Consider the following 26,913-nt stretch of genomic DNA (forward strand, 5'->3'; position numbering starts at 1 on the left):
CGAACCTCATCGCGGACCTTGTCCTGCCACGTTGGATTATGAGCAAGGAGCATGAGAGTCCACGTGAGGAGAAGAGAGGTCGTCTCATGGCCTGTGAAGAAGAAAGTCTTGCACTCATCCATTATCATCTGAACATTAAGGTTGTTCTTGTTGCTATCCATCTGGTTCAAGAGAAGCCCTAAGAGGTCGTCGCCGTAGGAGATACTCCGACCAATCTCTACGCTGTCTCTTCGACTCTCTATGATCTCCATCAAAAGACGTTCTACTTCCGTTTTTAGAGACTTTATTTTTCTGTTGTATTTGCTCGGTAGAAACCTTTAAAATACAAAAAAAAATTACTACACGTTAAGTCATCAGTTAGATGCATGCAACGTTTTTATGTTCGCAAAATAGTGACCATGTAAAAGTCGTCATTCATGAAAAATATTGTTATTTTTTTCAAATTTAATATGTTAGTGGATATGGTTAAATTAACGTTTCATCAAATTAAGTAACACCAAAAAATCGTGAGAACCAAACAATATATATACTACTATATTATTCTTTTAAGAAAATATTTGATAGAAATTGCAATTCCTAACACAAAGGAAAAATCCAAACAAAGCTTTATGAAATAAAATAAAACTTACCGGCTGCCGGGAAAACAGAGGTGGCGAGTGGCTTGAGCACAAAGACGTTGTAGGACAGTGAGTAAACTAAAAAGCTCCTTTCCTTTGTCACAACTGCTTCCAAACTCCGTCCTCGAGATTATATCCGCCGTGAGCCGCCTCATCTCCTCTCCGATCTCCACCTCTTCCTCACCTTCCTTTCTCAGCCTCTCCGCCATCAAACTCGTGCACTCCACCATATGCTTCGCGTATCCTTTGAGTCTATCACGTGTGAACGCTGGCGCCGTCATGTGGCGCTGGTGGTGCCAAGCCTCGCCGTTGGCCATGAGTAGCCCACGTCCGATAAACCCTTTAGTCCCTTGCTGTTGCAACCATGATTTCCCGGTGACGGGATTGTGCTTCGTTAGCAATTCCTTAATCATCTCTGTCTCCGTCAAGCATAGTCTCGGTTCTGTCCCGTTCCATACGATAAATCTCTTCCCTGTAAAAGGATATTTCAGTCATGACATGGCCTAAGTGTTAAATGTGAAATATATATATACTGGCAAATGTATTGTATGCATGTCCCGTCCAAACCGTAATTTCATGCTTTCAGTTTTTTATTTTACGGTAACAAAGAAAACATATTAAAATGACACAAAATTTTAATCTCTTAACGCTGGACATCTAAAACCGTTGGACCGGCCCTAACTGTACATACCGTATTGTTTGGACCAAGTGACGTAGTGAGGAAGAAGGCGTGGAACGATGTTGTGGTGGATGGAGGAGCAATCTTTAGAAGCGGAGTGGGAGAGCATTTTGGAGACATCGACGATGTTTCCGGTAAGGAGGCGTGGTTTAGGGCCGGTGACGCCTTGACGTTCCATAAACTTCTTGATGCNGTGAGCCGCCTCATCTCCTCTCCGATCTCCACCTCTTCCTCACCTTCCTTTCTCAGCCTCTCCGCCATCAAACTCGTGCACTCCACCATATGCTTCGCGTATCCTTTGAGTCTATCACGTGTGAACGCTGGCGCCGTCATGTGGCGCTGGTGGTGCCAAGCCTCGCCATTGGCCATGAGTAGCCCACGTCCGATAAACCCTTTAGTCCCTTGCTGTTGCAACCATGATTTCCCGGTGACGGGATTGTGCTTCGTTAGCAATTCCTTAATCATCTCTGTCTCCGTCAAGCATAGCCTTGGTTCTGTCCCGTTCCATACGATAAATCTCTTCCCTGTAAAAGGATATTTCAGTCATTACATGGCCTAAGTGTTAAATGTGTAATATATATATACTGCCAAATGTATTATATGCATGTCCCCGTCCAAACCGTAATTTCATGTTTTCAGTTTTTTATTTTTATTTTACGGTAACAAAGAAAACATATTAAAATGACACAAAATTTTAATCTTAACGCTGGACATCTAAAACCGTTGGACCGGCCCTAACTGTACATACCGTATTGTTTGGACCAAGTGACGTAGTGAGGAAGAAGGCGTGGAACGATGTTGTGGTGGATGGAGGAGCAATCTTTAGAAGCGGAGTGGGAGAGCATTTTGGAGACATCGACGATGTTTCCGGTAAGGAGGCGTGGTTTAGGGCCGGTGACGCCTTGACGTTCCATAAACTTCTTGATGCGTCTTGGTGTGAGGAAGTAGCAACAAATGGAATCGTATAGGACTCTCAATATCAAAGTCATGACTATCACGAGGACATACTTTAGTATTAAGATAACCATCATCTTTATATTCTTTATTCTATTAGAAAAATAAACAAGATTTTTGAGAAAGAGAGAATTGAAGAGATGGTTTGGTGAGAGATACGGAACAGCATTGCTAAGTACCAAAGCATCTCTTTTATAGGTGCTGCAGAGAGCAGTGGAGCAAAAAAAAACAAAAACGATGATAATATAATGTCTTTTTTTTTGTTATACTCTAATCTTTTACTTTTTCAAAAATGTTTGGTACTTTTTAAAAAACTACTTATTTATTAGTTCTTTTTGTTCTCGACTTCATTTTTTTCATAGATATAAACACGTAAGGAGTAGAAATTCGCCGACTAGTCGTCGCAGATCTAATTTCAATTTTAATTATTATAACTGATATTGTGGCTGGTGCTATATATAGCTTTTCGTTTATAAATTAAAGATTTCGGCTGTAAGTAATCCTTCAAGTTTTGTTTATGGATAACTAATATAAGTATGATACGTGAAAGTTAGTCGTTAATATTAGTTTATTTGTAGTTATAATTTTTTTTATAAAGAGGGGTGTAAAAACTAGGTTTCCACAATGAATTTGTTTATGGGGGAAAACAAATTCAGTAAAGTAATCTCTTTAAAAAATCGATCTAAGCTTTGAAATTAGAAGAAAGGGAATTAATCTCAAAGAATTAGGGTTTAGATTGCTAAGAACAAGAAGAGAACTGAATAATTGTACTCGATCCTGGATGATCTACAATGGAAAAGTCTCTCCCTATTTATACATATTCATAGATCACATAATATATTAACTTTCCTTCTGAGATGAACTGAAATAAGGAAAGTTGCTTTATCTCTTGAGTCGGCCGCCGGGCGAAGTGGAAGTCGGTTCTTCTCCTTCGAGGCTGGGCTTCCTCCGTCCGAATTGGGCTTAAATGACCTAATTGAGTTCTTAACCGGATTCCCGGTTAAATAACCAAATCGTCTTTCTGTTTTAGTTCGGTATGTCGGGGGTGCTAAATCCGGCACCAACAATTAGTCTCCCCCAGTTCTGAATATTCGAAATTCAATTCAAATATTTTGAACTATGGAAAAGAGAATATCCGATCTAAACCATAAGGAATTATTTGATTTTACCCGGATTTCCGTGTCATAACACTGTGAATCGTCCGGACGACACGTGTTGTTTGCGTCACATCTGCTAGGTCAGAAATCAAAGAGTCGCGTAGGTCATAATTACTTTTCATAGGGTTGCCGCCCATTCGACTCTATAAGTACGTCCCTCTCTTCGTCATTTCTCATTTTCTGCCAACAGTGAAAGGTAATCTGCTCCGAACTCTCTTCTTTTTATTTATTTATCTCCATTTTTCTTCCGCACTCTCCGAACTCACATTATGGCGGGCACTTCGGATCCCTCTTTTTCGCCGGAAAGCGAAAGCGAACAATTAATTCGTCGCACCTCCATACGCATTGCGCAGATCGGAGAATCCAGTAAATCGGGCTCCGAAATCCCACTACTTCTAACTCGCTGCTCGGCTGGAGCCTCATCGTCACAGACTCCTCTACTAATTCGCCATGAAGACGGGAGTGCCGAGCTGACTCAAGATATGTTATCACAGGAAGAAGATCAGTTCGCACCTTTAGGAATCTCAATCGAAGACATCGATCCTTTGTTAGACCATGAAAGACGAACTGGAGGCGACAAGAGTTTGAGTTCGATCAAAACCGTGAACGATATGCTGAATGCATGTGGTCTATTTAACAGCAACGTCACAATTTTGATTCCTCGAGCTGACCGGCGCCCCTGGAACTCCCCAGAAGGGTATATATGCTTGTACGAGGGTTATTTTACCGAATGTCGCCTCTTATTCCCAATCCCAGCGTTAATATCACTCTACGCCCAAAGACGCAGGATAGCGATCTGCCAGTTTGTCCCTGGAGCCATTTGTAACTTTATGGATGCCCTTACCATAGCAGCCGAAGTCGGAGTCAACATCGGAGTTCAATGCTTTGAGCAACTATCCAACTTTAAGTTATCAAAGAGTCCGCATCGCTGGGAAGTGAATATGAGGCCGGCGCACAATTTCCTTATCGGTAACAGAGTGAACAAATTCAAGAAGTGGGCAAACCACTACTTCTACATCCGCGTCGATCAGTACTCACTCGTTAATCCATTGGGTTTCCATCGGAGAGTGTGGAATGAAAATCCTGGTAGATTTTATATTTCCAGTACATTTTAACTGACTTCGGCACCCCTGACCAGTTTTAACTTTTTCGTGTCTTGCTTCCAGATCGTCCATTTTGCGCAACGTGTCTAGCTCCAGACTATCATCCCGTCAGGAACGCTCTACTATCCGGGAACAATCGTCGGTGGGAATTTATTACTCGTATCCGTGTTGAAACAGCGATGGGCAAACCCAGGACAACATTCCCAAGTTTCACGAGTTCGCTGGGACAAACTGCAGAACCAGCCGGGTCACGTGTCATTGAATCCGACAGTCTCCAGATCGTTCGCCGAGAAACTCAGGCTGCCATCGAAGTCGATGTCGATCATCCTCGGGACCGGACTGACGTCGATCCTGTTCAGGATCGGACCGTCGTCGATCCTACTCGGGCCCCTGAAGAAAATGTCGACATAGTCGACGTTGCGAAAGACGATACCCTTCCCCTAGCTTTAGGGAATGCCGATCCTCCGAACAATGAACAGGATGTCCCTCAGCTTGGAGCTGGATCGAAAAAGAAGAAGAGGAAGCAGAAAAAGAAGAAGCAGATCGGAGATGACTCAGTCGCTGAGCCGCAGTCGGTAGTAAACCGCAACCGCTCGGCTGAAGATGCCGGACTGGAATCTGCCGACCGATTCCACCTGGCAAGAGAGAATGACAAAACAGATCGGTTTGCCTTCGAGTATTTCGGTGATACCCCTCTGGTCACAAATCGCGATGCTTCAGGCGAACTCTTCCGAACCTTGAAGATCTCCAATCGAATCCTTCCGTCAGTGGACGAACTGGAGTTCAAACAAGCGTTCCTTGACGTCGCCGAATCCCACTTAATGGTTTGCCTTATTATTTTCTTTAACTTGTTCAAACTTTGTGCGGGAAAAACTGACGTATGTTCTTTGAATCCACAGACTGCCGCCAGGATGAATATGCTGACTCAGTTGTACGATAGGCAAGCCAAAACCGATAAGAAGTCTGGATTTGAGCTCGAAAAGGTGAAGGAATGCGCGGAACAAATCCGAGTCGCCAGCGAAGCTAAAGACGAGAGGATCAAGGAGCTTGAAGCTCTTATCGCCAAAAAGGATTGTATCATCGCTAAATCCGAACTGAGGATTGGCGAACTGAATTCCCGAGCGCTTACTCTCGAAGAAGAGAAATCCGAACTGCAGGGAGCATGTGACGAGTTGAAAATCCAACTCGACTTTGAAGTTAAAAGACTTCGGCGGGATCATTTGGAGAAGGTGGAGCGAACCGCGAAGAAAGCGGATACTCGATTGGATAAGGTCAAGGCTTATCTAGTCGAACAAGAGAAGATTCGCCCCTTGGTAAATATGTTAAACCAAGCTATCGGAGTACAGGAAACTGTGCAATATCTGATTGAAAAGGGGACCGTCATTCCCGAGGAGCGAATCGCGGAGATTGATAAAAACAAGGCCAAAGCCGAGGAAACTATCAAAGCGATTGATGTCCTCGAACTGAATGAAAATGACCTCGTCATGTCCCCGGATCAGCTCGGTTATGGACTTCTTCACCCCGGAACGATGGCTCCGGACTCCGTCCACCATCCGTATGGCTCCAATGCCGAGAGCTTCCAGGCTGATCTGACCGGTGCCTTGGATGCTTAACTTTCATTTTTTTGTTTTTGTTGCAAACTCTATTAAGTATGGATTTGAATACCCTTGTAAAACATTGCCGACTTGTTTGGCCCATTCTCCCTTTTGGAACTTCTTTGCCAGAATTTTTCCTTTTTACCAGAAAANCTCAGTTGTACGATAGGCAAGCCAAAACCGATAAGAAGTCTGGATTTGAGCTCGAAAAGGTGAAGGAATGCGCGGAACAAATCCGAGTCGCCAGCGAAGCTAAAGACGAGAGGATCAAGGAGCTTGAAGCTCTTATCGCCAAAAAGGATTGTATCATCGCTAAATCCGAACTGAGGATTGGCGAACTGAATTCCCGAGCGCTTACTCTCGAAGAAGAGAAATCCGAACTGCAGGGAGCATGTGACGAGTTGAAAATCCAACTCGACTTTGAAGTTAAAAGACTTCGGCGGGATCATTTGGAGAAGGTGGAGCGAACCGCGAAGAAAGCGGATACTCGATTGGATAAGGTCAAGGCTTATCTAGTCGAACAAGAGAAGATTCGCCCCTTGGTAAATATGTTAAACCAAGCTATCGGAGTACAGGAAACTGTGCAATATCTGATTGAAAAGGGGACCGTCATTCCCGAGGAGCGAATCGCGGAGATTGATAAAAACAAGGCCAAAGCCGAGGAAACTATCAAAGCGATTGATGTCCTCGAACTGAATGAAAATGACCTCGTCATGTCCCCGGATCAGCTCGGTTATGGACTTCTTCACCCCGGAACGATGGCTCCGGACTCCGTCCACCATCCGTATGGCTCCAATGCCGAGAGCTTCCAGGCTGATCTGACCGGTGCCTTGGATGCTTAACTTTCATTTTTTTGTTTTTGTTGCAAACTCTATTAAGTATGGATTTGAATACCCTTGTAAAACATTGCCGACTTGTTTGGCCCATTCTCCCTTTTGGAACTTCTTTGCCAGAATTTTTCCTTTTTACCAGAAAAAGAAAATTGACAATTTCGAGGAATTGCATCTTTTCCATTTTGCACGGAATATGGAAATTTGGAAAGGGTTTCACCTCCCAATATTCATATAAATCAACCGGCGCTGTCTCCGAACTAAACAACTTGCGAAAAACTTTCAATCAAAGCGATGTCGAGCTCTATCAGCAGCGTGGAATCCCCTCTAGTCGGGAATGATGTCCCGACGTTCTCGAACGCCGAAGCTATCAAAAGGGGTTGGCCTACTACCCGAACATCCGAGCTCCTTGGATGCTGATGTTCCGCGTCAAACCAGAAGAAAGGCGTGACTTGAAAGAATTTCTCCATCAGGTGGAATACCGTCACACGGAGTATCGCGATCGGCTCGCCGCATCAGAACAAGCGCAACACGAATTGCTGCTCAAACTTGAGATGCTCGAATCCCTCCCTAAAGATTGGATCGAGAATGGATATGAGAGGATAGAAGCCCTGCCGCCATGCCTGGTTGCGTACTGCAACGAGTGCCGAAAGGAAGCAGATCAGAAGCCGACACACATGGATCCTACCCTGATTGGTGACTTCATTCCAGGAAACGTCAAGCCGTTTTATATTAGTAGGCGTGCTAATGATGCCGAACTTGCTAAAGCCGACATCTTCTTTCGTCAGGTAACTGTCATTCTATTTTTGTTTTTTCTTTTATCGCGAGACATCTAGTAATGTCCGCTCCAAACTAATCCGTCGTTGACTTCGCGTATGCAGATCGAAGGCACATATCAAGAACTGAGCCATGATCTTCAGTACTTTCATATGAAAAAAGGTAGGATCGACCGCCATCTGAGGACTTTGGAATCCGAAATTGCCATACTCAAGGCAAAAAGGAAAAGGACTATTGACTTGCTGGATGAGTCCGAACAGAAGGCCAGGGCACTGGAAACTCGCCCCGAGGATTGGAAGAAGACCGGACTGCAACTGTTGTGGCCGATGCCAAAACGACTCAAGACGAGTGTTCGTGAGATCGCCGCGAATGGCGCACTAGTTCGGAATTAACAGGTTTTATTTGAGTATTTAATAAGATTTAGCCGCATTGTAGCAGGCGAATTTGGAATTTTACCTTGAAAACCAGAATAATATTTTACCGCATTAAAGCAGGAAGTTTTTACTTGGTCGTTGTTTTGCTATTTTATTGTCGAAAAATGTACCAGAAGCGAGACGTCTCCTGGCTTATATCCGACAATTTTTATTAAAAGATGGTAGAAAACATCGATCAAACTTTAAAAATTAGGCTATTTGGCCCTAACGGGATACGTTTGGCCGGAGGGCGAGATATTGGGCTCGGCTTATCTCCTTTGCTTTAGTTCGGATGTCGGAATGCAAAATTATTCTCTGGGTTCAGCTAACCATTCCGTCTGAACTAAAGTTTGGGTGCGAAATAAATACTCTGGATTCGGCTTATCCCAAAATTAAAAGATCGGGTGCGGAATAAATACTCTGGGTCCGGCTTATCCCTACATATGAAAGTCAGGTACGAAGTAACAACTCTGGGTTTGGCTTATCCTGAGAAATTGTGCATAGTTACGCGAGTTGATCACCTGGCCAGGGTGTCAACGAGGAGTGAGTTCGGAATGTACCAATACTTAGTCCAGATCGGATTAAGAACCGAGATATATGTGTACATACTCTCCTTTTTTCTTTTTGGAAATAAAAAGACGCGTTGCACTAAATGTGTTACGCGGTCTTTGAGAATTATTCTCGGGACGCAGCAAAAATTTCGCTGCGTTCTGATTGGTGGACTCGGCGGCGGTTACTTCCCACGACCCTATATAAATAGGGTTGAGTGTTGGGAAAAAAAAACATTCCAACTTCCACAATTTCAAGAAAAAGAAGAATGGTAACTACTCGATCCGCATGGCTACGACAGGCCCGGGAAAGAATAGCTGCTTCGGCTAGCGATTTCGGTCGTGCTGAAACGTCGGATAATCCCTCTGCCCTAGATCGGGCGGAGACGTTTCTGGTTCGTGCACCTGTCCCCTTCGTCGATATGACTGGTACGGAGGGGAGTCTTATATGCCAGGAGCTCCAACGGTACCGAGCTCGCCGCTACAGGTTGGGGGCGCATCTTACGGCGAGATGCCTTAGGCTCGCTGAGATCTTTCGGTTTTACCGCTTGGAAGGGACTGTTCGGGTCCTGAACGAGATGATCGCCGAAGGTTTCTCCTTGGCGAAATGGCGTATAACCCGGTTGCTTGCCGCGCGTGCGGCGTGCCAGGAACAGGTTGCGCGCATGGAGGTGCCTGCCCTACTTGAGGTCGACTGCCAACCCCTGGAAGATACCGCACACCCGTTTACCACGGACATCTGGGCCTACCGGGCTTCCCTGGAAAGGTTGAGGCGATATGCCAATTTTTTGGAATCGGCTGGCCCAATCTTTCGCGAAAGGCATATGGTCGAGGGCCCGTGCACCTTCCTGGAAGATTTGGTGTCTAGTGGCTTCAAAGTCCCGGTAGAAAGACTCGAGGCCATAAGGCGGGCACGCCGGTTTTGGCGAACCGAACTGATCAAGATGGAGGTGGAGGAACCATTGGAGGACGATCTGTCTGGTCCACGTCCTCCACTTCGGCTGAAGGAACATCCGGAACGGTAATGATGGGCCTCGTACCGTGGCGAACTCCAAAAATGGGCAGTCTTTTTTTTTTTTTTAGACTAGTTTGTCGCGAAGGGTTTTCCCCTTTGCGTCTCTTTTCTCTCTCTTTTTTTTATCTATTAATCGGTCAAATCTCCAAAGCATGTAATGGCGATTGATCAAGACTTGGTTGTATCAATTTGCTCATTCGAATTATCTGAATTAAGCAATGGAAGTTCTCCATTTGTATTTGAAATAATGCTTTTATACGAAGTGTAATGGAAATTAATCCAAACGACTTTCAGCGAAGTCTTATGAAGCAATGAAACTAGTATCGCGGAATTTGGCGTACTGCCTATCTAAGTGTATTCGAAACAAAGAAAGAAGTTTTTTCAGCCGAGAAAAGACTTTATTAATATCTTAGCTGCATTCACTTAATCTTGAAAAGACAAGGAATTGCCTACGTATCCCGAAACGGGGATCAAGCCAACCCGTATTTCGTGTTATAAAGGAAAGATGAATGGAGTTCGGATTCCCGAAAACTCCTAGTTAGGGTCGTAAACGGGGCTGCGTTCCACAACTTAGCAGTAATAACGCTTCTCCGGCCATGGTTACGAGTTCGTAGACGCCCGAGCGAACTGTCCTGGATACGAGGTACGGACCCTCCCACCGAGCGCCGAGTTTACCGGCGTTAACTTCTTTGGTGTTCTCGAAAACTTCCCGTAGAAGCAGATCGCCGCTGACGAACAGTCTTGTTTTAATACCGAGCCGCTGCGTCTTGGTAGTGTTGCACTCGAACTAAAGCTTGATCGCGCAGTTCTTCGGCAAGATCGTTGTGGTCAATCAGCATCCTGTCGTTAAGTTCGGGATTGTCGACCATCATGGTACGTCAGAGTGTTGGGACTCCTGCCTTGGAGTGTCCCGTGCTCCGCTGCGGGGTTGTGCGATAAGACCACAATACGCCATCGAGGTGGTCTGCCCATGCCCCCTTCCTTCGACCGAGTCGTTTTTTAAGTTCGTCGACGATCGACTTATTAGTGGCCTCAGCTTGTCCATTTCCTTGCGGGTATCGAGGAGTCGAAGTGCTGAGGCAAATTTGCCACTTAGTCAGGAAACGTCTGGTGATCATCGAGGTGAATTGTGTGCCGTTATCGGTGACAATCTCGTATGGAAGTCAGTGACGACATATGATGTTCTTCCATATGAAATTGGTTACGTCTAAGGATTGGATCTTTGTGAAGGACTCTGCTTCGACCCATTTGGTGAAGTAATCGGTCAGCACCAGGACATATTTCTTGGATTTTGATGTCGGCAGAGGACCTATAGCGTCCATGGCCCAGCGCATGAAAGGATATGGAGCTATTACGGTATTCAGCAGTTCGGGCGGGACATGCCGCATTGGTACATGGCTCTGACAGGCTTCACATTTTGCCGCGAAGGCTTCGCATTTTGCCGCGAAGGCTTCGCAGTCGGCCATCATGGTAGGCCAATAGTGTCCATCCGTCAGGTCATTTACTGGCCCGTTGACCTCCATTGGAACTGAGTCGTTGTTGATTACAACTATCTGACTGTGGGAGTCGATGCTAGGAGCGTCGATGCATTCGATCGGGATGATGCGCCGAAAATCAGGGTCGGAGCAGTTCGCCAAAGCTGCGAGGGCGTCGGCTGACGCGTTTTCGTTCTGTGGGACCTTCGTCAGAGAAAAAGATGTGAATTCCCCGGACAATGTTCGAACCAACTGCCGATACGCTCCCATTCGCTTATTTTTGGCGTCGAAGTCTCCGCTGAATTGGCTGACTAAGAGTTGGGAGTCACAAAAGACTTGCAAATGTGTCACTCCGAGTCCTCGTGCTAACCGAAGCCCCGCAAGGACGGCCTCGTACTCCGTTTTGTTATTTGACGCTTTGAAGTTGAGCTTTAATGCTTGCTCGAGAATTTCACCGGTGGGTGACTGGAGAATGAGTCCCACTCCGGATCCTTCATTCGTCGACGAACCATCGACGAACATTGTCCAATGCTCTTCCTTAGGAGTGGGGTCGCCGAGGTCAGGAGATAGCTCGGTGATGAAGTCGGCCAGGACTTGCGACTTCAAGCTTGGAGGTATTCAATATCATATTCACTTAGCTTGACTGCCCATTTCGCCATGCGTCCGGATTGGAGGGGGCTATGGAAGACAGTTCGGAGAGGCTGATCGGTAAACACGACGACAGAATGTGACTGGAAATAGGGTCGGAGCTTCCGTGCGGCGATGATCACTGCGAGTGCGAGCTTCTCCAGCGTGGGGTATCGTGATTCCGCGTCGTTGAGTGCTTTACTCGTGTAGAAGATAGGTTTTTGATCCCCGCGGTCATCTCGAACTAACACGCCGCTGACAGACGAACTGGAGACCGAGACGTAGAGGTACAGTGTTTTGCCGTCTTCCGGTTTGACTAATACTGGGTGGCAAGTCAAATACTCCTTCAATTGCCGGAAGGCGATCTCGCATTCCTCGTCCCAGTGAAAATCCTTATTTCCGCGGAGGAGTTGGTAGAAAGGGAGGCATTTATCTGTTGATCGAGCGAAGAAGCGATTTAGAGCTACGATGTGGCCGGTCAAGCGTTGCATTTCTCGCTTGTTGGTCGGCGATGGCACTCCCAGTATGGCTTCGATCTGTTTAGGGTTTGCTTCTATCCCCCGTTCAGTGACGATATACCCCAAGAATTCTCTTGAAGTAACTCCGAATGTACACTTCGTTGGATTCAGTTTCATCTGGAAATTATCCAAGATGTCGAAACATTCGGCGAGATGCTCGACGTGCTGCTCTGTGATCAAAGATTTGACCAGCATATCGTCGATTTAGACTTCCATGGTTTTTCCAAGCAAACTAGCGAACATCATGTTCACTAGTCGTTGGTAGGTTGCTCCAACGTTCTTCAGTCCGAACGGCATTACCTCATGGTTTCCGGCTGTGGCTTCGACGAGACGGTCTATGTGTGGCAAAGGAAAGCTATCCTTGGGCCATGCTTTGTTGAGATCGGTGAAATCCACGCATACTCTCCATTTACCGTTCTTCTTTTTGATCACGACTAGATTGGCCAACCAGTCAGGGTACTGGACCTCCATTATTTGGTCAGCTTTGAGCAGCTGCTCGACTTCATCCTGAACTGCTTTGGCCCGATCTGGACCCAGGCGACGGCGTTTCTGCCTGATTGGTTTGAATGTGGGATCGATGTTGAGCTTGTGGCAGATAACATAGGGATTTATTCCGATCATGTCCTTTGTTGACCAGGCGAATATAGAAGACCGAGATTGTAGAAAAGCGATCAGCTTTGTCTTTATTTGCTCTTCCAGTTCGGCACTAATGCCAACAGTTCGTGAGGGGTCGGAAGGATCAATGTTCGCCTGCAAGATTCGACACTCCGGAGACTTGAGGCGATCTCTCTCCGGCTTATGGGGACCGGTAAGATGGTCCCTGCTCTGTAATTGCTACGTATCCTCAGTCTTCCTCTGCTTCTTCTCGATAGAAGAGCAAGTTCGGGCTACCTTCTGGTCGCCATAAAGTGTGCAAATTCCTGTGGTGGTCTGGAACTTGAGGCAGAGCTGATAGGTTGATGGTACGGCCTGCATCGCGTATATCCATGGTACCCCCAAAATGGCGTTGTAGACCGGAGGCGCGTCGATGACTGCAAACTTAGCCTTCCGGGTCAATCTGCCGGCTCGTACTTGCAGCTTTACGTCGCCCATTGACATTTTGGCGATCCCATCATAGCCTGTCAATGTTCGAGGCTCGGGTTTCAGTTGCTCTGGTGTGACACCCATTTTTTCTAGCGTTTGCCAGCATATTACATTGACGGTACTTCCCGTGTCAACCAAAACTCGTTCGACGTTGAAATCGCCCATGGAGACTTCGATCACCAAAGGATCCGAATGGGGGTGTTGGATTCCCTTGGCATCTTCTGATGTAAATGATATGGGGTCCGAGCAGAGTGGAGGTTCGCTCGGGGCTGTCTGAAGGCTGCACACTTGACACGCCCTCTTCTTTAATGCGCGGACGGAGTCGGCGCAGTCCTCTGGTGGGCCAAGTATCATGGTTATTCGTCCTCGGGGAGGAGAATTGGCCCGCTCGGGATTTTACCCTCTCTGCCGCTTTGGTGGGCCAGGCAGTTCGTCTGCCTGGGGCATCTCTTCTTGATGGTTCGCCAGCACTTGGTTGGCCGGCTGTTGAACTCTGTTCGCCGGACCGTTGTAGCCTCGTCCTCCTCCTGCGCCATGGTCACCGTTAGATCGTCCACCACGCCATCCCCCTCGGCGACCTCTGCCTCCACGGATGCTTTTTGGCTGAAAGGTGGCTTCGATTTCGCCGGAAAGATAATTTCCGTACAGGAAATTCTTCAGATGGACGCATTCGTGTGTGGAGTGGCCGGCGATCATGTGAAAATCGCAGTACAGCTCCTTTGGGTCGGATGGCTGTTTGTTTTGGTCCTCCACTTCGGAAACCGTGTGAGCGACACCCTTTTTCGGTCTTAAGGGTTGTGATGCTTGCGAGGTTTGTAGTGCTCGTCCCGGCTTTTAGCCTTAGAGGGATGTGACGGCTGCCCGATTGTCTTCGTCGAGCGCGAATCTGGAGGCTCGATGTAGCGCGTCATCGAGGTCCTTGGGCTCCTGTAAGCTAAGATCCTTTCGTAATGACGATCCAGGAATCAACCCCTTTCTGAAGGCTGCCGTTGCGGCATCCTCTGGGACGGTGACGCGCGTTAGCTTTTCCTTGAATCTGCTCAGGAAACTGCTGATGGATTCGCCAGGTTCCTGGGCCATCTCCAAAAGGTCCGAGCTTGTCACGCCTCGTTCAATGAGGATTCGATAATGCTTAAGAAAAGCCATAGACAACTGGTCGAAGTTATCGAGTGAATTCGGTTCGAGTCTTGTTAACCACACCAAGGCAGGATCGGAGAGGCTATCGACGAATAGCTGGCAACACCCAACATCCCTCTGTTCGTCGGTGAATCGTGCCTTTGTCATGGTTGCCATGAAGGACGTCATGAACTGGACGGGGTCTTTGTCACCCAGGTAGGTTGGGAGTTTCAGCTTGACGTTTGGTATGGCGGCCCGCAAGATCCGTTGAGTAAAAGGGGATTGCCGAGTCACTTCGACAATCTTGTCGATCACTGGAGCTGTGCTGATAGCCCGATCAAGAAGTGTGTTCATGCCGCTGATTTGCGTCTTGATTTCTTCGATTTCGAGGCAAGGTCCCGCGTTCGTGAAGCGGGANAGCTCCTTTGGGTCGGATGGCTGTTTGTTTTGGTCCTCCACTTCGGAAACCGTGTGAGCGACACCCTTTTTCGGTCTTAAGGGTTGTGATGCTTGCGAGGTTTGTAGTGCTCGTCCCGGCTTTTAGCCTTAGAGGGATGTGACGGCTGCCCGATTGTCTTCGTCGAGCGCGAATCTGGAGGCTCGATGTAGCGCGTCATCGAGGTCCTTGGGCTCCTGTAAGCTAAGATCCTTTCGTAATGACGATCCAGGAATCAACCCCTTTCTGAAGGCTGCCGTTGCGGCATCCTCTGGGACGGTGACGCGCGTTAGCTTTTCCTTGAATCTGCTCAGGAAACTGCTGATGGATTCGCCAGGTTCCTGGGCCATCTCCAAAAGGTCCGAGCTTGTCACGCCTCGTTCAATGAGGATTCGATAATGCTTAAGAAAAGCCATAGACAACTGGTCGAAGTTATCGAGTGAATTCGGTTCGAGTCTTGTTAACCACACCAAGGCAGGATCGGAGAGGCTATCGACGAATAGCTGGCAACACCCAACATCCCTCTGTTCGTCGGTGAATCGTGCCTTTGTCATGGTTGCCATGAAGGACGTCATGAACTGGACGGGGTCTTTGTCACCCAGGTAGGTTGGGAGTTTCAGCTTGACGTTTGGTATGGCGGCCCGCAAGATCCGTTGAGTAAAAGGGGATTGCCGAGTCACTTCGACAATCTTGTCGATCACTGGAGCTGTGCTGATAGCCCGATCAAGAAGTGTGTTCATGCCGCTGATTTGCGTCTTGATTTCTTCGATTTCGAGGCAAGGTCCCGCGTTCGTGAAGCGGGAGACCGGGGCGGCCGAACTCTCGTGCACACGTGAGTTTGGGTTTGTTGGTCGAATACTCGACGTTGTCTGAGGGGGAGGATTCCTCCGCTCGTACTGTACGTCCGAAAAATCGAGACGACGAGTGAGACCGCCTATGCCGAGTACGGGTGACTGTCCAGCAGAGATTTGTGATGGGGTTGTCTGAGTCACGACAGCATCGACTCTGCGGTTGGTGTCGGAGATCATCTGGTAGATCTCTTTCGTCATGGTGCCGAACAAGATCTTCAAATCTTCCATGGAGACGACCTGCGGATTCTGGACCGCTGTCGTGGCGCGAATAGGGGGTTCCCATTTTGTGTGCGGAGCCGCTGCATCCTCCGCGTGCATCCTCCTCATCCGGGGGTTGTTCATCGGAGAGCTCCGTGTCGAGATTGACTAGCTCTTCGCGAGTTCGTCCTGCTTCCTGGCTGGTCTCCCCTTCAGGTCTGACCTCAACTGGGAGTTCGGAAGAGGCATCGGTCAGGTTCGTCGACTCATTGACGGGGCGGCGAACGTACACGGCGGTGGCCGGCCTGGTTGATACACCGCTCTGTGTTGCAGCGTTGTCTTGAGCAGATGCGATGCCTGTGACATCGGGCGTGCTGGAGGTGGTACGGTTCGCTCCGGTGACTTCGGTGATGAGTGAAGACATTATCGTAGGATTTTCAAAGAACTTTTTTGGATGAGATTTTCTTAGATAGTAACTTTTAGAGACGATTTACGTCCCCACAGACGGCGCCAATTGTAGAAACTAGGTTTCCATAATGAATTTGTTTATGGGAGAAAACAAATTCAGTAAAGTAATCTCTCTAGAAAACTGATCTAAGCTTTGAAATTAGAAGAAAGGGAATTGATCTCGAAGAATTAGGGTTTAGATTGCTAAGAACAAGAAGAGAACTGAATAATTGTATTCGATCCTGGATGATCTACAATGGAGAAGTCTCTCCCTATTTATACATATTCATAGATCGCATAATATATTAACTTTCCTTCTGAGACGAACTGAAATAAGGAAAGTTGCTTTATCTCTTGCGTCGGCCGCCAGACGAAGTGGAAGTCGATTCTTCTCCTTCAAGGCTGGGCTTCCTCCGTCCGAATTGGGCTTAAATGACCTAATTGAGTTCTTAACTGGATTCCCGGTTAAATAACCAAATTGTCTTTCTGGTTTAGTTCGGTATGTTGGGGGTGCTAAATCCCGCACCAACAAGGGGTATACAATTTATAATTAATAATCTAATCAAAAAATTTCTCCATTCCAAATTGGACCAGTGCAATATTTAATATAATTCGATAACATATTAAAATAATTATTTTTTAGAAAACTTTACTTAAATATATAATCACACCAATACTATAAATTAAATTAATAATTGTATAAACTTATCAATATATATATATATATATATATATGTTTTTCAAAATAAATTAATACATACGTTAGTCCGCACATTATTAATTTCTAGAGGTTAGTTATAGTTGAGAAACTAGTATGGTTTTTAATATTATTTTTAAAATACTTTATATATATATATATATATATATATATATTTTTTAATTTTTAATATTTATATATTTTTTAGAAAAAATTTGCAACATAACTATATAAAGATAGACATAATAAATTTATCCATTAAAAATGTTGGGGAAAATGTTTTTGGTTCACAAGTGGGGTGACTCTGATACAAAACACTAATCCTAAGTTCCTAACCATCAGTGTGAGAACTGAGAGTGAACTTCTCTTTCCGGAGTGTTTTCTGAGTGGGGGTGTTTACCACAGTTCTAGTTCCGAACTGAATAAGAAATTAGTTGCTATTGCGAAAGGAAAATAAGTTTTATTGCTAATTGGAAAAAATTTCGACCCCTTTTTACAATCTTTCCCTACTCGTACTCGTACTGATACTGCTAAATTACAATTAATGATGTATCAATTTACTCTGCAAATCTCACACTCTATTCAACACAATCGATTAAAGGAATCTTTGACCGCTTTCCCGAGCTCCGAACTGATTTATTTTGCCGTTTTACTCCACTTCACTTCTTGGTCGGGCTTAATGGGCTGGTCCCGATTGAGACCTCGGCCCATATTATTTGTTGGTTCTGGGCCTGGCCCCCATAACCCGAGGTATCCGATGGTGGTACCAACAATCAGTTAATTATGAAATCTCCTTAGAAATAACTAAAACCATTTAAAAGACTAATCAACCGTAGACAAAAAGAAAATCAAAGATGAAAGAAACATAATTGAATTCCAAATTGAAATAGAATAAAGCTTAGAAATCTTCTTCATTAAGTGAAGATGATAAGGTGATGCCTATTGTGTCTGGAAACGTTGGGTATGGCTCTTTTGTTAGTCATCTAAATAAACATGAACTACGTACCGTGGATTATTTGGAATGAATTTTCCCGATTCCAGAATGATGACGGGTCATTTTTGATGATCATAATGTCGTCAAAATGTGCTAGTGAAACAACTGAACATAGCTTCGATTAAAAATATATAGATTTTGCCACTAATTGTGTTTGTAACTTATACAGTTATACTCATTACTTTGTATCACTCCTGCTTTGTATATATGTATTATTGATGTTCTAAGTTATAAACTTTATTGCTGCTTATCAAGTGTCAAGTAGATAATTGTTAAACACTTAAGATTTCTGAATATATTATAATCCTAATTTTTTCTTTTAAATTTGGTCTAAAAGAATTGCTGTTTTTACAGGTATGTCGATTTACATACTTTTATGATTAGAAAGAAGATTTTCCATCAAATGAGAAAAGCAAAAGCAGTGATGGGTAAAGATTGCGCATCTTGGGAAATTAATATGAAAAGCAAATAATAACTTGTATACATCATAATAAATCTCGAGAAACCTAGCTAACCAGATTTATACAATCCACAGAAGAAAAAAAAAGATATAAAAAAAAGAACATATCTGTATATTCTTTCTAATATTATCTTACACTGTTTTAGTTAACTTTTTCACGTCACTTTCTTTTCGGAAGAACATGTTTGACACAACCCTTAAATCAAGGATACACATATCGAGCTTAATTCGTGCTATATATAATATACTAACCAATGTTGTAAAAAATCGTTTGTCCAGAGTTTGTGTAGAAGTTGCCTAAATTCTACTAGTAATTTAGTAGTATAATTTGCTATGGACCTACGGTGATGTGTTTTTCTTCTTCTTATCTGATGTTAAAAAATGAGTACAAAATTTTCTTAAAAGTTTCCTACGTTATTCAGTATGATCTCTATCATAAACTAAATAGAATTTATATTTTTCTCATGTTCAATAACTCATCGTGTGGAAGAAACTTCTATAAACAACCCACTAAAAGATACTATACAGTACTATGATACTATGATATATCACAAGGGTACATCAATGTCATATAATTTATCAAATGGACATATCAGATAAAGATCTAGCGGATCATTCTCGTAGTGACATCCAAATAGATTATATCTTTAGATTAGATACATCAAGATTCCATTAAGAAGAAAAAAAAGATCACAGTGTAATTAATATATAATTAGTGTTATATTTAGTCAAAGATTGCAGAATCAACAAAGATGATCACAAAAAAAAAAAACCTTATTTCTAATTCGAAGTGAGACTGAACATTCCTTTCCCACAACGTGCAACACAATCCCATTCCCATCGCATGCCAAGTTTCAAAAGATACCTCATAATCTTCTTTGATATAAAGACATAAACCCATTTTATTTGGTCAAATCAACAAATGATCATTATTCATTCTCTTTCTTTGCCATGATAGAAATTCGTCGGTAAGTACTTTAGTCCCCCAATTAGTGTACCAACAACCATACTAATCAATAAAAATTAAAAACTTCAATCCGATTAATGCTTCCACTACTACATAATTTGCCGACTGTTTTCATAGACCTCTACTTGTTTAGGTTTTGTAAGAACTTTAACAACTTCAAACTTTTTCTTTTATTGCATTGCTAATAGATTTGCCTTGCTCATATTCTTGGAAGGCATTTTTTGCGTTAAATTTTTTTGTTATCAATAAGTGATATCCGAATTCATATCCGGATAATAACACGAATCACTACTAGGCTACTACATATATTGCATCTAATCGTATTTGTCAAACTTTTAACTCAGGAAAAAACTCTTGACGGAAAGTATCAAGAAGAGTGTATACAGTGTGTTGATGAACCTAAAAAAGTGATCCATGTGACTTAAGTATTTTTTATATTAGTGAAGTTGCTTCTTCTCTGGTCAAAAGAAAAATAAAGCTATGTGAATAAGAGATGCAGAATATGATTGTTGAAAAAAAAAACTGAAGTAAATATTGGACTTTCTGTGTGTGAGATTTCCCTCCTTATCATTACGGTTCAATCTTTACTTATAGCGAGTTATACATTCGAATCAATGACGATAATGTGCAAGAAAAAAATTGTGTACTTAAGCAGGTTGTAAAAAATACGAATACCTAATTGCAGGTGAATCTAATATAATAACAGTTGCGAGAAGTTGAAAGAGAAGAGAATGGGCCTTTTTCATATATATAAAGATACTGTAGCAATAACAGCCAGCATTTTATGGTCTGATGTGTGATTAACTAAGGTTATACAATGTTATACAAGTGTAGAGTACTTAACAAACTAAGTTAAGTTACGCTTCTATAGGTCCTCGACCCTTTTCTCTTCCACCAAGTGTTGTTCAGTCCCGCGAGTTTTGCATCAGCTCGAACCACTGCAAAAACAATAACAGAAGTTGTCAGATTTTAAGTATGTATTTGGCATTGTTTTCCCTTTCCCCCTAAAAAAATCAAACAGAGAATGGAATAGTGAAAAGTTACCTGTCTCAACACATCACCAAGTGTTCTGGGTAGGGCTTCAATGTCTTTTAGCACAATGTAGTATGGGAAGGGGAAGGAATCCAAGTAACACTTCTTATAAGGTCTCATTTCACTATCAAATCCATAGTCCTGAATGGATTAAAACAGAAAAAAAAAAAGAGGGCAGTTTTTAGTATCTTGACAACTTTTAATTTCAATCTTACAGATGAGTAATAATATAGCAAGTAATGGAATTGGACATACCTTTAAATCCATAACAGATTGCTCAGCGTCATCAAGAAGCAGATATACCACCATACGTTTCTTCTGTAGAAAGCTTCTGACGGATCGTTTCAATTTCTCCCGCTCATGGAATTTCCCATCGCCGATTATTAGTACAAGCTGTTGAAGCGGGTTGCTACCGTAAGACTGTCGTCTTGTGCTGGCCAAATTCTCTAGCATATCATTCATGTTTCTTAGCAGATTGACAACTGGTTGATCTTCAATGAGATTTTCTTGGTTAAATGTTAAACCTGAGATCATCTGGCATCACAGAAACGAGAAAGAGGTGTTTTGTAAGCAATCAGAAGACAATTCACAGTGCAACACATGGGAAATAAAAGATTTGAGGTCACTAACCTTAATGCCGGATTCTGTGGTGAAAGACTGACCAAAATCATGTAACATCTTTATGCTCCCTTGCTTCCCGAAACTAGCAACAGCCACACTTCCCATCTCAAGCTGTGACATAGCTCGGCATACAGTTGCCAAAGCTCTAATTGCAAAATCACCACATCCACTTTCTGACATGCTACGCGAATCATCCACAGCAATAACAACTTGGTAATCACGCTTGTTTGGTTTCGTCCTCCTCAACCAGATTTTATCTTTCCGATAATGACTTGCTATGTACGGAATAACCTTTTTCATGTTTATCCTTTTACCCGTTCTGTAGTCACCACTGAGCTTGCTAGCAAGCGTGGGTTCTAAGACAAGGCGTAATTGCTCAGCCAGTTCCTGAGATGGCTTTGCAGTAAGCAATTCACATCTCCTCCAAAGAATAACAGCATTATTTTTGGCATCTGGATTTTCCTGATTATCCTGACTGCTTTCCGAATCATTATCAGTCAATTGCATCCGGTCCAGATTATATGCATCATCCCCCAAGAAAGTGTTGTCAACAGAGACCACAGAATCCATTCTGCTGTAACCATCACCAGAATTATGAAAAGGCGAGTTCTCTTGGTGGGTCTTGTCTGTCTCTGGTTTTTGGACCTGTTCAGTGATGCTATTACTGATCAATGGTTTCGATCGGCTAGCAGGTTTGTTTTCGGGGTTCAAGTCATCAATATCCATTGGAGAGACTTCATCCTGATTACCTGCGAGTTTTTCTTCTTCGGATTCCCCTTCTCTCATATCTGTGTTCACTTGCTCAGGCAACGCAGGTCCTAGAGCTTGGGAAGTTCCTGCATCAAACTGAGACGCAAATCCATATTCACCAGTATCAGGGTCTTCCATCTCATTTTCAGCCTCTTGATTTTCTCCAAGGTCTGAGGAGACTCTAACTCTTTCTTTCCACTCCTTCAATGCATCACCAACATTCCTATAAGGATTCACCTTGGTTTGTTGAGCAGTAGATGACTGGTTTTGAGGAAATTCCATCTTTGGTATGTTGTCCATCAATGTCTCACCACTAGCCAAGCTAGACATCATGAGGTTCATCTCAGTGTTACTCCCTGAAGGCACATCCATTGAATCCGTGAGTTCATCCGTAACATCAGTAGCAGACAAATTTTCTTGTGGTGCTGTACTTCCTGCACCCAACACATTAGATCCATGGGGATTTTGTGAACCAGACTCTACGCCAGAATTATTATCATTACGGAAGTTCGGGTTTTTCATGTCTTCTGACATAACTTCTTTTCCTTCTATTGGTTCTGTTTCTGGTTTCTGTTCAAGATCATTGCCAGGTTCTTCTTTTTGAGGTGATTCACACACATCTTCAGCCCCATCCTCCATTTTTTCCTCAGCTGGCACTTGAGTTTCTTGATCATTTTCACCTTCTTCAGGGTGATTTTGATCCTCTGGACAAGGTTCTTCCTGCTGATCTCCATCTTCCTTTTCGACCTCCTCTGTTTCATCAATCTCCATGTCATCGTCGACCTGTTCATTGCCCACATCAGGAGTTAGTCCCGGTGTATCTGCAAGTGCTTCTTCCTTGGTCTGGATTTTATCTTCTAAATTTTCTGTATCACCAACACTATCCTGATCCACATCCTCATCTTTTCCTTCTCCCGGGTTGTCGGACTCCTCAGGCTCATCGGCAGTGTCAACACCATCATCCTTAGCTCTTAGCTCCCTTGATCTCGTGTCCTTGTCGACTATCGACGGTCCAGATTCATTCTTCTCATTCAAGTTTTCTTCTTCATCCTCTTCATCCTTGTTCCATGGCTTTTCATCAGCCTTTTCAGCATCAGATCCCGCATCTCCCATTGCAGAGTCCAATTGCTCATCCTCACTTTCCTCGTTCTCCTTGTCTTCTTCTTCATCCTCGCTGACGCTGTATTCTTTGCCATCAAAATCATCACTCATCTCAATGCCTTTGTTTTTTCCCAGCACATCATCTGGAGTATCTTGCTCTTTCTCTTCCTCTTCCTGCAGAGACAACGAGAGAAAACTATATTGGTAAAAATCCCATGCAAAAATTCAAGATGAGTGGAAAAAGAAAAGCGACGATATAAACCTTCTTGTCTGTGCCACGCAGTTGATCTTCATCTTCTATTTGGTCACTTACATCTTTCGCCCCCACGCCATCTCCCATGCCAGTACCTCCTGCAGCTTCTGATTTGTCATCTTTAGAGCCATCATCTTCATCATTTTTAGAGATGCCAAATCCGTTTGTAAATAGATCGGCAAGAACACTTGCAAGAACATGGGTTATCAATGACACCTACAGACCAAAAGCAAAAAGTACCAAATAATTGTAAAATATCCAGTAAACGAAGTCATGATGTTGGTCCTATTGTCTCGACAGCAGGTGAGCAAATGCCGAGATCTCGTCACACTAATTAAGATGCTTGACATTAACGAGGTCGTTGAAACATAATATATTCAATTAACATGATCAGTGTAGAGCCCAGGCGAGTATATTGTCCTGAATGCATCTCAAAGAACAACATAAGATAAAAACATACCGTTTTACTTATCGCCAAAAACTCTTTGAGGTAACAATCCCCGAAACTCAATAAAAGATCCAAAAATGCTTGAAGTTGCTTCAACTGGTCTCCAACACAAGCTGAAAGGACACCTGACGAGTTCAACAGTTGTCCCTGTGAAGAAACAGCCTCAGATCAACTCACGCTTGAAAATAAAAGGAAATAGCATCCCCATAATTCAAAAGACAAGCCAACTTACGATGGAACCAAATGTTTCCGACAGCATTTTACATAGGTTATCAAGGTTCAGGTCATTTTCTGCCTTCTTAACCAGATCATCCCATGTAGTAATATTCCCTTCCGCTTCCTGTGAAACACTTCCGTCTTTATACGTGCAAAGCTTTCCAATCACATCCTTGACATTTGCAAATATACTTGAAAGATTTTCTTCAAGGAAAAATTGTTCCTTCGGTTCCATTACAGTTGGTAGGTCTCCCACGTTAAGCAAACAGTTCAGATTTCCAGCCAGCAATTTCCCCTGCATTAAGTACATTTCTTAAATCAGACTCTAAGGACCCTAAACACAATCTATTTGCTAGGCTTGCATCTGAAAAAAGGTAAACAGAATCCACAAAGCTTAGATAAAGACAGGAATACCTCTTTAAACACAGGGGAAAATTGTCTGAGAAGTACTTCTCTAGCATAGCTTTTTTCATTGTCTTCACAGAAAGTCGAAATTTGATTCTCAAGGTCTGTAAGTTGATCAAAGTTCTGGCGTAGCAGCTGCACCATATGCTGTGTGACAAACTGATTAAGACAGCTACTTGGTGTGACGATATAACCGTTGCAATCAAGTAGAAGCCTATCCAGTGAAGCCTGATGACAAAGACATATTAAGACTCCTGCAAAAGAAAATAGAAAAAAAAAAACAGACAAGAAAAATTTAGAAGAATTTGCACCTTCGAATTTTGAGCGATGGGAATTAGCTTTTCTATAAAGCTGAGCAAACACTGTGATGAGGTTTTGAAAGCTTGACAAGAGTCCAGGTGTGTACTTGCAACTGTTCTCAGTAAGGCGGACTCCTCAAGAAGCATTGCAGTAATGTTATCAAAGAGTTGCTGTCATATCACAAAAAAAAAGTAACAGCTTAACTGAGTGTTAATGCAGAAGACGTTTAAATGCGCACCATTCAAGTTAGAAAGCTTCAGTACCTTCTGTAGCCACAAACAATTAAAGATGGCATGCTGATTTGTGGGAAAACTGAACACAGAATTATCCTTCTCATCCACACCAACTGAATCCCCCAATAATTTTGCTAAAGACAAAACACACTGGCGAAAGCGGTTTAGAAGTCCAGCAAAGCCATAAGCAGATTTTCTTTGCTGCCGTTGTATTTCCACAAGATGGTTGAGAAATGAGACTGACCGCTTAACCTGTTCACATAGGATATTTAGTGCGAGGACTCTAAAATTTTAAAACAGCTGGTTTAAAAATGAGACTCAGAAAAGCCCAGATTACAAGCTCCAAAGTCTACCTGCTCAGATGTAACATCCGAGTGTTTTCGGTCAACATTCAGCATTAGTTGCACTGAAGCCAAGCTCTTAAAATAAAACTCATTCGCCACCCTCCACTCAACTAGAGAATTCTCCTTGTTTTCCTCTTCTACTGCCTTGGAAGAATGCATGCTACTTTTGGTATGTGTTAACAGCAACAGATGCTTTGGATCATATGCTGGCTGATATAGCAACCCTTTAAAGTGATTTGACATCTATAAAAGAAGATCATCAGAGAATATACATTTGATCAATAAATAAAGTATAAATAGAAATATAAACAGAAATATCGACAAGCAATAATATACCTCTACATTTTCAAACTTGTGTTTCTGCAAACCACTAATTTCTAATAACTTGAGAAGTTCAATCAGGGCCCTCTTCTTTGCACCATCTCTGTCACTGTTTCTCCATAGATGTGAACAGCCAGCTACGGTTTCACCAATCTCAGAAACTGTACTCCACAGAGTTTTCCAATCACCCTGATAGACAGGGGAAGAAAACTGATGCTCTGCAAAGATATTATGCACGCTTAAGAATATGTGGACTCCCCAAAGATAAAGCAAAACGATGAAATAGAACCAAGAGTAAATGGAGCTAGTGTACAAACGAACCTTCACCCGTCAGCAATGTTTTAAAGTGCATTTCTTGGTGGAACCTTCCTACCGATTCCTTTAATTTATCCCACCAGACAGCATACCAAGAAGACCTAACAAGAAAAGTGTAAAGCATAAATGATGGAGACTTCAGCTTCCATATACTTCTAACAATGCATGCAGACAGGTACAGGATGCAAATGTATACCTGTCATTCAATTGTTCTGCATCTAAAGCACTAACTAGAACCTCGATCCTTATGTCAGATGCTCCATTCAAAAGATCCGGACATAGTAGAGGGAGAAATTGAGCTCGCTCCTTCGCTTGGTCTGGCCTACCAAGCATTACAGGGACCCGCAGCATGTCCTGCTCAAGAAAAAAGATGCCATTTAGAAAACTCTGAAATCAGGTTCTGTCATTTCAACTTAAGGCAACAGATATAACTTACAGTAAATTTCCCAATGAGCTTCTTGACCTTCTGCCTGGTTCTCTTAGTGGTCTCATTGGACAAATAATTATCTGGTCTCTCCCACCGACAAAGTTTTAGAACCTCCTTTAACTCAGCTTCAACATTTTTTCTATTCAACTCTAACTGCTCCATTACACTGGTAAGAGAAATTTAAATTGAGAACACTACTGTGACACAATCTTGAAATGATAAACTCCAGACAGAACTGGAAAAGAGCTTACACAGGCAGGAACTGAATATAGAATCCAAAAATATTGTAGCAAATTTCCAACTTCCTCTTGTGTGAATCACTGTAAAAAAAAGGGCGAGTTAAAGCAAAAGACAAACACAGTTGAGTTAGAATTCAACTGTTAAAAACAGTGGAGGAGCAACCAACTGTGATAATGAAGCCCCTTTAAATCCTTCAAGAATAAAACCGACGAGGAATCAGGCGATTATTCATACAAAGCTAACCTTGAATATATTCCCAACGAGCTACCCAGACTTAATTGAAGAAGGAAGCAAAAGAGAAGTTGAAGACGTCTCTTAAATTCACCAACATTTGACGTTTCAATGAACTC

At 43.3% G+C, this 26,913-nt stretch overlaps 3 protein-coding genes across 4 annotated transcripts in view; 1 reads left to right on the top strand and 2 right to left on the bottom strand.

Annotated features, from left to right (window-relative positions):
- The window catches only part of LOC104701314 (cytokinin hydroxylase-like), an 8,390-nt gene extending 6,004 nt beyond the window's left edge, over nucleotides 1-2,386 (bottom strand). Inside the window, exons 1-3 of one of the 2 annotated variants that reach the window (XM_019227659.1) lie at nucleotides 2,045-2,386; nucleotides 630-1,089; nucleotides 18-315 (exon numbers count right to left, since the gene is read on the bottom strand). In XM_019227659.1, coding sequence (XP_019083204.1) covers nucleotides 18-315; nucleotides 630-1,089; nucleotides 2,045-2,327 — 1,041 coding nt within the window. In that variant the 5' untranslated portion in view covers nucleotides 2,328-2,386. Of the gene's footprint in view, nucleotides 1-17; nucleotides 316-629; nucleotides 1,090-1,308; nucleotides 1,479-2,044 lie in introns of those variants that run through there. The other variant, XM_019227658.1, reaches the window with a different exon arrangement.
- On the top strand, nucleotides 3,677-6,123 carry LOC109125458 (uncharacterized protein At3g60930, chloroplastic-like). The gene is made up of 2 exons (XM_019227088.1): nucleotides 3,677-4,493; nucleotides 4,574-6,123. Exons 1-2 carry the CDS (start codon nucleotides 3,677-3,679, stop codon nucleotides 6,121-6,123), a joined length of 2,367 nt encoding a protein of 788 aa, XP_019082633.1.
- LOC104701315 (midasin-like) overlaps nucleotides 20,280-26,913 on the bottom strand; it is a 28,166-nt gene continuing 21,532 nt past the window's right edge. The window contains exons 64-75 of the mRNA XM_010416967.2: nucleotides 25,597-25,799; nucleotides 25,270-25,503; nucleotides 24,947-25,168; nucleotides 24,695-24,853; nucleotides 24,393-24,611; nucleotides 23,995-24,273; nucleotides 23,775-23,909; nucleotides 23,324-23,530; nucleotides 21,220-23,235; nucleotides 20,845-21,123; nucleotides 20,602-20,730; nucleotides 20,280-20,495 (exon numbers count right to left, since the gene is read on the bottom strand). Of these exons, the coding sequence (XP_010415269.1) occupies nucleotides 20,463-20,495; nucleotides 20,602-20,730; nucleotides 20,845-21,123; nucleotides 21,220-23,235; nucleotides 23,324-23,530; nucleotides 23,775-23,909; nucleotides 23,995-24,273; nucleotides 24,393-24,611; nucleotides 24,695-24,853; nucleotides 24,947-25,168; nucleotides 25,270-25,503; nucleotides 25,597-25,799 (4,115 nt within the window). The 3' untranslated portion in view covers nucleotides 20,280-20,462. The remainder of the gene's footprint in view (nucleotides 20,496-20,601; nucleotides 20,731-20,844; nucleotides 21,124-21,219; nucleotides 23,236-23,323; nucleotides 23,531-23,774; nucleotides 23,910-23,994; nucleotides 24,274-24,392; nucleotides 24,612-24,694; nucleotides 24,854-24,946; nucleotides 25,169-25,269; nucleotides 25,504-25,596; nucleotides 25,800-26,913) is intronic.

This window comes from Camelina sativa, chromosome 7, assembly GCF_000633955.1.
Source record: "Camelina sativa cultivar DH55 chromosome 7, Cs, whole genome shotgun sequence".
Classification (NCBI taxonomy): domain Eukaryota; kingdom Viridiplantae; phylum Streptophyta; class Magnoliopsida; order Brassicales; family Brassicaceae; genus Camelina; species Camelina sativa.

Excerpts from the sequence above, each read along its gene's own strand:
- LOC109125458 (XM_019227088.1), top strand. The coding sequence starts at position 3,677 with ATGGCGGGCACTTCGGATCCCTCTTTTTCGCCGGAAAGCGAAAGCGAA. Across the intron at positions 4,494-4,573 it reads AGTGTGGAATGAAAATCCTG|ATCGTCCATTTTGCGCAACG; the intron begins GTAGATTTTATA and ends TCTTGCTTCCAG.